The sequence below is a fragment of the Lycium ferocissimum genome, unplaced genomic scaffold (genome assembly GCF_029784015.1).
Source record: "Lycium ferocissimum isolate CSIRO_LF1 unplaced genomic scaffold, AGI_CSIRO_Lferr_CH_V1 ctg13069, whole genome shotgun sequence".
Lineage (NCBI taxonomy): Eukaryota > Viridiplantae > Streptophyta > Magnoliopsida > Solanales > Solanaceae > Lycium > Lycium ferocissimum.
Window position 1 is genome coordinate 1 of NW_026714683.1, and position 11,631 is coordinate 11,631.

The 11,631-nt window shown below is 34.3% G+C and overlaps 1 protein-coding gene across 1 annotated transcript; it reads left to right on the top strand.

Moving 5' to 3' along the window:
- The first annotated feature begins 5,741 nt into the window (after positions 1–5,741).
- Positions 5,742–6,308, top strand: LOC132042063 (secreted RxLR effector protein 161-like). The gene has a single exon (XM_059432691.1). It carries the CDS (start codon positions 5,742–5,744, stop codon positions 6,306–6,308), a length of 567 nt encoding a protein of 188 aa, XP_059288674.1.
- Positions 6,309–11,631: the final 5,323 nt, after the last annotated feature.

Genomic DNA, 11,631 nt, shown 5'->3' on the forward strand with positions numbered 1-11,631 from the left:
GGTTTTCCCTATCAGATAGAATAAATTAAAGTTTGACATGGCATGAAGTGTAAAATCTGAATAAAAGATGTCAAAGATTATGTAATACTTGATAGACCAGAATTTAATTAAATAATTGCATTGAAACTTATATATAATGAACGGAAATCAATTTACTGTTTTCCGTATTATCTTTCCTTCATCTGCACCAAACAATTAGATTGTAAGAGGAGAAAATATTCACACATTAATCAAATAGCAAAGGACGTGGAGTAGACAATTGAAATTTTGAACCGGAACAAAATAGTTCCATGCCTGCGAAGTCATGAGCAGAGTACAAAGCCTATTGGCAGTACAATGCACTTTGGCCAACGTTTAAATTTCTTGCTAATAACTCTGCATTGCACAATAAGATCACCATTACTCCACCGAAAAAGAGGCCCTTAAGTTTCCATAAACTCAAGTTTCACAGCAACATTTTCCTCCTGTATCTTTAGAAACTTGTTTTTGTAGGATACCAGCATAGCGATTCTGACTAAGAATTAGATTTTAGATTTGACTTGAAGTCTAATTAGTAAAGGGTATAAAACTTGTTTAATATTTGAATGATAATTTGGTCAACCATCATTTATATTCGTGTCTCTATGTCATGTGTCTCGCACATGTAATCCCTAAAACTATTATAAAACTTATATCTAAAGATAATTAACTTTTAGAGTAGTGAATAATTAAAAATAATTATTTAATTTATAAGCTAAAAATCAAAGCATACAAAAGTGTACGTTCCAATTCTTAAAAGTTATATTTGTTTTAATTAGATCCTATTTCAAGTTACTGTTGTAAATATGATAATATGGATGTCCATAACTTCTAGGAGTTAATTCACCATTATGTGCACTATTATATGTAGTTATACCACACCTCCACTACTCCCTCATTCATCTCCCACAACCACATATTCTTCCCACCTTCTCAAGGGGTTAATGCCATATTCAAGACAATCTTGTAACCCCCATCTATGGAGTAAAAGTATAAATAGAGATATGATACGTATGGATTACACACTTGAAAGAAAGAAGAAAGTCATCTTTACATTGTTTTATTCTATATTGTTCTCTTGTCTTAATATTTTATATTGTTACTTTGAGCTTGTTTAACAATACGTTATCAGCACGACGCTCAAAGATTAAAGGTATAAATTATTTTTCACTGTTTCTTCTGCATTTGGACTTGCTATGGGTTCTACGTGTAATGATTTAAAATTGATATTTCGCTTTCTTAATTAAGAGGAAAGGCATCTAAGTCATTATCCTTATGTTAGTTTGCACCTTGACTTCAATTCTAAATCGCATTTCTTTAATCCTGGAGTCCTATGTTTTTTTTCAGTCAATATCTGTGGTGCTAGTGCAAGTACATATGCTCTGCAGTGTGGCTATTTAAAGGCTATTAACAATATTCACATTTGTTAGATACAATGACAAATTTGCTCCCTGAAACAAATTTTTGTACGCATATGCAATTGTCTCTTCAACTGTTCAATATCTTATTTGAGATCAAATGACTTCCTGCTTTTAAGAACCAGTGACTTTAATGTTTATTGAAGGAGTTAGAAATTTTCCACCCAGTAGAAAGTTGAATGGTCAAATACTTAAAATAAGTTGATCATTTGGGTTTTGTGAAAAATAGGTATTTTGTTTTTTGTGAAACAAGGCTACTGTTTTGAGATTATTTTATTTTATTATTTCTAACTCAAATATTTTTATGATAGTTTGATCATCATGTGCCTTTAATTTGTCGAAGCTTCTCGAGTTTGTGGCACTTGATATCTTGTTAATTACCTATCATGGGATTGATCATTAAATTCACCTAGACGCCAAAGGTCTTGGTATACTATTACTCGGGATAATATAACATCGAGTCAGACAAAGCGAAAGCGCAATGATTTTCCTTCGTCATCATCCGGATGAAGGATTGAAGGCTGAATACACAATGAAAGATCCACTTGAATTGTGGATTGGTTTTGAAGGAAAGATATGACCACATTAAAATTCGTATTGCCCAAGGCTCGTTATGAGTGGATTCACTTACGGTTACACAATTTTAAAACTGTATGTGATTATAACTCTGCTGTCTATAGAATTACTTCCCAATTGAAATTATGTGGGGATAATATAACTGATGAGGATATGTTGGAAAAGACTCTTACGACTTTTCGTGCCTCCAATTTGGTATTACAACAACGGCATCGTGAAAGGGGTTTTAAAAAGCATGTCGATTTGATATCATGTCTTCTTGTGGTCGAGCAAGACAATACCCTTTTATTGAAAAAATCATGAAGCCCGTCCACCGGAACCCGCTTCCCATTCTAAGCGAATGTGGAGCAACACGTAGCCCAACCGAAAGAAAATACACAAAATTCGGGCCGTAATAATTGAGCGTGGGCGTGGCGGGGGCAAGGGACGATATAATAAGCGTGGATGCGGTCACCATAAAAGGGAGAACAATATGGGTTATCAAGGCAATCCTTCAAGGAACAACTGTCATCGTTGTGGTTTGAAAGGTCACCGGAAAAATGAATGTCGGGCGCTTGAACATTTTGCCAGGCTTTATCAAAATTCCTTCAAAAGAAAGGCAAATAGAGGTGGTGCCTCTTCTGCTAATGCTCGGGTGGAGTCACACATGACTTTAAAAAATGACGATGAGGCAGGGCCTTCACGAAAATATGATGATAATGTTGAAGCTAATTTGGCTTTGAAAGATGATGATTTTGATGGGCTTGATGATATTACTCATTTGGAAGTTGAAGACTTCTTTGGCGATCAAAATTGAGGTTTGATCGTTTCACTGGGGAATGTGTTATGTTCTTATTTTTATTTAGGTGTTTTAAGTTGTCCTTGTGTTGTTTTATTTTCGAGAAGTACTTAAGTTCTCTATGTTGTTTTATTTTCAAGGATTAGTAATTAAGTTTTATATTGTTAGTTTTAGTATTTCTTGTGATGTACTTTTATTTTTTTGAAGATAAATAAAATTCTCCAGTCTTCAATTGGATCCAAGATGATTAATGGAGATATGTGCCTTCTAGATTGTGCTACAACTCACACTATATTAAGAGAAAAGAAATATTTATCTCATTTGGTTATGAAAAAGGCCTATGTTAATACAATATCTGGTAGTACAAAATTAATTGAGGGTTCTGGAAAAGTGACCTTATTACTACCTGGAGGAATAATATTGGCTATTAATAATGCATTGTATTGTAGCAAGTCTCGAAGAAACTTATTAAGTTTCAAGGTTATTCGCCAAAATGGCTATCATGTTGAGAGCGCCAACGAAGGACGGAGTTGAGTACCTTTATATTATTACAATGAAAGCTGGGGAAAAGTTTGTGCATGAAAAATTACCCGCATTTTCTTCCGGGTTGTACCATACAAGTATTGGTGCGGTTGAAACACATTTTGTAGTAAATAAAAGGTTTAATGGTTCCAATGATTTTATCATTTGGCATGGCCAGGTTGGGCCATCCGGTCTAATATGATGCGCAAAATAATTAAGAATTCACATTCACATGGGCATACTTTGAAGAACCAAAAGATTCTTCAATTTAAGGAATTCTCTTGTGCTGCTTGTTCTCAAGGAAAATTGATTATTAAACCATCAGCAACTAAGGTTGGGATTGAATCCCCTGCATTTCTGGAACGTATACAAGGTGATATATGTGGGCCAATTCATCCTTCATGTGGACCATTTAAATATTATATGGTCTTGATTGATGCATCTACAAGATGGTCACATGTGTGCTTATTATCAACTCGCAATATGGCTTTTGCGAAATTGTTGGCTCAAATAATAAGGTTAGGAGCACAATTTCCAGATAATGCGATAAAGAAAATTCGTCTTGATAATGCTGGTGAGTTTACATCTCAGGCCTTTAATGATTATTGTATGGCCACCTTTGGAATAACAGTTGAACATCCGGTTGCTCGTATGTTCATACTCAAAATGGTCTAGCAGAATCAATGATTAAACGCCTACAATTGATAGCTAGACCATTGCTAATGAGGACAAAACTTCTGTTTCGATATGGGGACATGCTATTTTGCATGCGAGAAGTACCTTGTGCGCATAAGGCCAACCAGTTATCATGAATTCTCCCCATTACAATTGGCTTTTGGTCAGGAGCCAAATATTTCCCATCTTCGAATTTTTGGATGTGCGGTATATGTTCCAATTGCTCCACCACAACGCACAAAGATGGGTCCCCAAAGAAGGTTGGGGATATATATTGGGTATGAATCTCCTTGATTTTAAAATATTTAGAACCGATACCGGAGATTTATTTACAGCAAGATTTGCTGATTGTCATTTTGATGAATCAGTTTACCCAACATTAGGGGGAGAACATAAGCAGTTGGAAAAGGAGATAGATTGGAATGCATTATCACTATCTCATTTAGATCCTCGAACAAATCAATGTGAGCAAGAGGTTCAAAAGATGATTTATTTGCAAAATGTCGCAAATCAACTGCCAGATGCATTTACTAACCTTCCAAGAGTTACTAAATCTCATATTCCAGCTGCAAATGCCCCAGTTAGAGTTGATGTCCCGGTAGGACAAACGGTTAATGCAAATGAGTCCAGGCCACGTCTGAAACGTGGTAGACCAATCGGTTCCAAGGATAAAAATCCTCGAAAAAGAAAAGAAATAAATGATCAAGATGATCATAGTGTGAGGGAAATTTCTCAAGAAGAGCCCCGAGACATAATAAATGATAAACCCATAGAGGAGGTCCAGATACTTCAAAATAATGATAGTGAAGAGATCTCGATAAGTTATGTCTCGACGGGGAAAAGGTGGAACCGAAATGATATTGTGGTCGACAATATTTTTGCATATAATGTTGCTGTTGAAATAATGCAATAAGGTGAGGATCTTGAGCCAAAATCAATTGATGAATGTAGACAGAGAAATGATTGGCCAAAATCGAAAGACGCAATTCAAGCAGAATTAGCTTCACTTGAAAAACGTGAAGTTTTCGGACCAATTGTCCGAACACCTGAAGATGCCAAGCCAGTGGGGTACAAATGGGTGTTTGTGCGAAAACGAAATGAAAAAGGTGAAGTCGTAAGATATAAAGCATGACTTGTGGCACAAGGATTTTCGCAAAGGCCTGGCATTGATTATGTGGAGACATATTCTCCGTGGTGGATGCAATTACCTTTCGTGTATCTAATAAAACGGCGAGTTCGTGAAAAGCTTGATATGCGACTGATGGATGTTGTCACAGCCTATTTATATGGCTCATTGGACTACAATATTTTTATGAAAATCCCTGAAGGATTCAATGTGCCTGAAGCATACAAAAGTTCGCGGGAAACTTGTTCAATAAAGCTTAAAAAGTCTTTATATGGATTGAAACAATCAGGGCGGATGTGGTATAATCGTCTCAGTGAATATTTGCTAAAGGAAGGATATAAAAATGATGCTATTTGTCCTTGTGTTTTTATAAGAAGGTCTGGGTCTGAATTTGTCATAATAGCTGTGTATGTTGATGACTTGAATATCATTGGCACTCCTAAAGAGCTTTCAAAAGTCAGAGAGTGTTTGAAGAAAGAATTTGAAATGAAAGATCTAGGTAAGACAAAATTTTGTCTTGGCCTACAAATTGAGCATTTGACAAATGGAATATTTGTCCATCAATCAACATACCGAAAAGGTTTTAAAGCGTTTTTACATGGATAAATCACATCCGTTGAGCACCCCGATGGTTGTGAGATCGCTTGACATAAATAAAGATCCATTTCGACCTCAAGAAAATGATGAAGAGCTCATTGGTGATGAAACTCCATATCTCAGTGCAATTGGGGCACTGATGTATCTAGCCAATAATACCGACCGATATATGTTTTGCGGTGAGTTTATTGGCAAGATTCGGCCCTCCCCAACAAGAAGACATTGGAATGGTGTTAAGCATATATTTAGATATCTTCAGGGAACAACTGATATGGGATTATTTTATTCTTATGGATCCAAGTCAGATATGATCGGGTATGCAGATGCAGGATATTTGTCTGACCCACATAAAGCCCGATCTCAAACAGGCTATTTATTTACATATGGAGGTACAACTATATCATGGCATTCAATGAAGCAAACAATAGCCGCCACTTCTTCAAATCATGCGGAGATAATAGCCATTCATGAAGCTAGTCGGGAGTGTGTTTGGTTGAGATCGATGACTCAACATATTCAGGAAATGTGTGGTTTTCTTTTGAAAATGGATATTCCAACTATATTGTACGAAGATAATCCGCATGTATTGCTCAACTGAAGGGAGGATACATTAAAGGAGACAGAACAAAACACATTTCACCAAAGTTTTTTTTTTACTCATGATCTTGAAAAGAAAGGTGAGATAGATGTTCAACAAATTCGCTCGATTGATAATTTGGCGGATCTGTTCACTAAAGCATTACCAACCTCGACATTTGAGAAGCTGATATACAAGATTGGAATGCGTCGTCTCCGAGAACTAAAGTGATCTTTTCATCAGGGGGAGAAAATACGCGCTGCACTCTTTTTTCCTTGGTCAAGGTTTTGTCCCGTTGGGTTTTCCTGACAAGGTTTTTAATGAGGCAGCAAATAAGGCGTAACGAGACACATTATTGGACATCCAAGGGGGAGTGTTGTAAATATGATAATATGGATGTCCATAACTTCTAGTGAGTTAATTCACCATTATGTGCACTATTATATGTAGTTATACCACACCTCCACTACTCCTCATTCATCTCCCACAACCACATATTCTTCCCACCTTCTCAAGGGGTTAATGTCATATTCAAGACAATCTTGTAACCCCCTATCTATGGAGTAGTATAAATAGAGATATGATATGTGATGTACTACACACTTGAAAGAAAGAAGAAAGTCATCTTTACATTGTTTTATTCTATATTGTTCTCTTGTCTTAATATTTTATATTGTTACTTTGAGCTTGTTTAACAATAGTTACTACTATTTTAGTGAGATTTATCTTGAAGGTTTATACACTACATCACACTCCTTGAATTGCGGCCCTTTCTCGGACTCTGCCAACGTGAGATGCTTTGTACATGAAAGCTACCTTTTATAAAGTAGCAAGATAGATTGCTGTCTGTCACCTTTTCACCAATTATCTCCTTTCTAATGATTTTATTTTCTTTTATTTTTCAAAAGAACATATCGTAAAATGAGGAGTATCTCCTTTCAACTGGTAGCAACAAATATCTCTTAAAAGGTTGTTATGTTTGAATGTTTTTAAAAGAGTTAAAACTTGCGAATGAAGAAATATTCTGAGTTCACTGTAATTTCTAATGCTATGAATCCTTCTTCGATTATATTGTAATTTTAATTATTAGCTAATTCTTTGTTTTGTTAGATAATTAAAAAAAACTAAATAAATTAGAAATAATACCCCAAAAGAAACCATACTCACACGGTTATAATTGCAAAAAGCACCAAAAGTCAAATCTATTTCAATTTGTTTACCAAAATATCCTATATAAATTTAATAAGTAGATTTACCCCTTAAAAGGAATTTGAATGTGTGGACTTCCTCCAAACAGAGCGTGAATGGGGTAGTATTATTATGACAAAAAAGAATAGGAATAGCCAACTTAATTAGAATTCTAACTAATTTCTGAATGACAATTTAAGGATCGTATTTGAAACTTGTATTCAACCCAAAAATAAAAAAATAAAAAAACTTCAGCCTTATCCCATCTAATCTTCTTCTATAATTATTAATCATTCTCTAATTTTACTTCTATGAGTCCGAAGTATATTAGAATAGGTAGGATGTTGCTTTTTTCATCAACAATAGATAGGATGTGATAAGTTGAAATTTGATTGTGATTAGACTTCCAAGGAAGTTAATATCAGGGGAAGTTTCAAATTACAATTTTATCCAAGGTAGGATTATATTTTGAAGAAATAATTCATCTTGAAGGGCATAAAAGTCGTTCAATATTTGAAGGGTATTTTGGTCAACCAACATTTATATTCATGCTTTTTATAATATATATATATATATATATATATATATATATATATATATATATATATATATATATATATATATATATATATATATGTGTGTGTATGTGTATATATATATATATATCCCTTTGTCGATTGTGTGTGTGTGTAAAATAATGTGTGTGCATGTGGTGCGGTCACCTAATACCTAAATTTAATATAATTAGTTATTTTTAGAACGTTAAAATATGTGTTCTTTGATTTTCTAATTATGAGACTTATACTATAAAATACTCTTCTTCTTGTTCTACTAATAAGCAACTTGAAAAGAATAATATGTTATGAATCAAATTAGCAATTGGCTAACAAATCAATTTTTGTTTGTTTAGTTATTTTAAAACGATTTTCTAACTTTCTAGTAAGGTAGCCTTTTCCATGAATCAATAACAAAATGCAATTGTTGATATACCACTTGTTTTCCTATAGTTGTTGCCCGCAAACAGTTGTTAGAAATTTAAAGTATACGATTCTTAAATTATTTTCTGGATTATAACGTTTGTTTTGAATGTATAAAGATAAATATTTACTCCCCCATACGACGAAAATATCCAATTTATTTATTTTATTATCAATCTTTAATAAATAGCTAGTGTTTTCTGAAAATATTTTTCACTCTCTAATCAAATATGGGAGGAAAATAATTATTTTCAGAATAACATTTGTCATATTAAACGCGAAGTAAATTAAAAACACTTTGACAAATGGAACATAATTAAATGAAGTAACAAATTAACACATTTTATTTTAAATTCTATTTTTATTTTTGTGATGCTTTTAGTTCTTGTCGCAACTCTTTCTAATCCTACTTGAAGTACTACAAAAAATAAAGCAATGGACGATACTATCACACTTTAATTGGAACTTGAATAGGTCTTAATTTCATTAGGTTTAGTTATCCTACAATAATTTTGACTTGGATTCTACAGTTAATAAATTTGCGTTTTTTTTACATCACTGTCGTAGAGACAGCTCATTAATAAAGGGTATAAATGTCGTTCAATATTTAAAGGATATTTTCGTCAACCAACATTTATATTCATGCTTTTAAAATATATATATATATGTTAATACCATATCAACTATTAGCAATTATTTTGATCAAAAGATACCTTGTAAAATATCACAATTATAATTAAATCATAATCTAAAGTGAATTTGCATATTAACTGTCGTGACCCAAACGGAGGGCCGCGACGAGCACCTGGTGCTATCCCACCCGGACACCCCTTAACATACTTTCCCGTCATATCTAGGTCAGCCACATACTAAATCATGCTTTTCATTTATCATCATTCTAGCCACATTGGGCAACAACACATCTATATCATCATTAACATCTATGCCCATATAAATGTACAAAGCCGACAAGGCTATCAAAATAATATCCCAAAATATAGGCCGACAAGGCCAAACATATCTAACCATATACACATGTCTACGAGCCTCTAAGAAGGGTACGTCATATCATAACATATGGGCGGGACAGGACCCCGCCGTGCCCATAAATATGTACACAAAAGAATCTACCGAATGAAGTAGAGCTCTCCTATGTAGTCTCTGAGAAAATACAGCTATGGATCGAGTCTGTCTCCTTAGCCACCTGCGGGCATGACGCAACGTCTACAAACAAAAGGACGTCAGTACAAGGAATGTACTGAGTATGTAAAGCATGATCAATATCAATATGAAAGCATAATAGATAACATATGAAATAGCATAAGATGGGAGATAATAGCATCATCGTCATGGCACTTACTTGCTTCCCATAGGGACGTTCCATTTCTATTGCGTATTCGTGTACGTACATCCATATCCGTACTCATTTACCTTTCGTATCCATTTCCATATTCGTATTCATATTTCTATTCATACTCATGTTCATATCATATACATTACATATACATAGCCCTTACTTGGCACTTACATATTCTTAACATATTCGTACTCATATTGATGTCATATACATAGCATTTATATAGCATACCCGACCACGAAGGTTTGGTGTTTCACGTACCTGGCCCTACCAAGGCTCAGTGTCATACATACCTGGCCCTACCAAGGCTCAGTGTTATCCGTACCCAACTGCAGTGGTGCGCGCGCGTCGTCACACACACACACACACACACACACATATATATATATATATACATATTCACTATATTCTACCCGGCCATATAAGCTCGGGGTTCACATTAGCCACTCATGGGCACGTATACATATAAGCTCATAATTATCTTTAGCCTTTTTACTATCGTCATTCATTACCTTTATCCTTAAAGGATTACTCGTCGTATAAGAAACTTAGTACGATCGTATCATAAGCTTAATAGCTTTTAGAGATAGGATCTTTAGAGAGCATCGTAGGCTCATAGAGGGATAAATATTTGGCCAAAGAACCATGCCTTATGAAAGAAGGGTTAGCCTTACATACCTTTCCGTGCAACTATTCTATCACTTGTACGTTCTCCTTCAAGGCTCACGTTCTACCTTCATTGAAGTTGCATACTCATATTAGATAATGGATAGCTTAGCATTCATGACTAATTCTAGAGAAAAATCGGACAAAGATTCTCTCCTTTATTTATACGACTTCCTCCATATCATATATCAACTCCCGAACATCAATAATAACATTCACAATATCATCACAATAGCCTTTAGTCAACTACATTACTTTACTTCACCATTCACTCCAATTCATCCATATTCATGGTCATATCACACAAATTTCGTTCATTCATCTTCAAGGTCTATTCCATGTTCTCAATATCATTTATAACATGATTATATCAAGAATCATAACTCATTCCAAACATCAATTCAAATGTGACACTATTCCCACATTTATGACCCATTTCCTATTTCCTCAAGCAATCCAAGTGTTTCAACTTTCAAATACTTCAAATAAACATCATAAAACTTACCTTAGAAGGTGTAGGAATGAACCTCGGGTGCAAACACCTTACTTGAGCAAAAACTCTAGTTTTTCCTTCACTTGGATTTCTTGCTTCTTGATTCTTGAAAACTTGTGGGAGAAATTGGTTAGAAGGAAGCGGATGGTTCAAATAATTTGAAGTAGTAGTGGATGATGAAGGCAAGATCATTTTCCAAAGTTATTTTAATGTACAAGTAGACTATGAAAATTAATTATGAATATTGTTGGCATGGAGTATTGAGAAAAATTTAGGGCGAAAAAAAGAAAACTCGCAAAGTGGCATCATGGGAATAATGTGGAAGGCTAGGGGCAAAATAGAAATTTCACAAGGTTCAAGAAAATTCTTGAAGGGCCAAATCTTACATAAGAAGACACTTGGCCTTCTTTATTAATTTTCAAGAAAAAGGGAAGAAAATTCTAGAAAAGGAAAGAAAAGGGGGCAAAGTATAAATATAGATGGACTAAAGAGTATATTTGTATTCTTGGAGAAAGTTCTAGAAAAAAAAATGAATGAAACAATAAGAAAGTTTGTCATCTTATTTTAGTGTTTAAGAAACTTCAAGAAAAGGGCATGTGTTCTTTTGTTGTTGGAGGGAATTAAGTATAAATACAAGGAGGAGGACTAATGCATCATTCAAGA

Coding starts and splice junctions, on each gene's coding strand:
- LOC132042063 (XM_059432691.1), top strand. CDS start 5,742: ATGGTTGTGAGATCGCTTGACATAAATAAAGATCCATTTCGACCTCAA.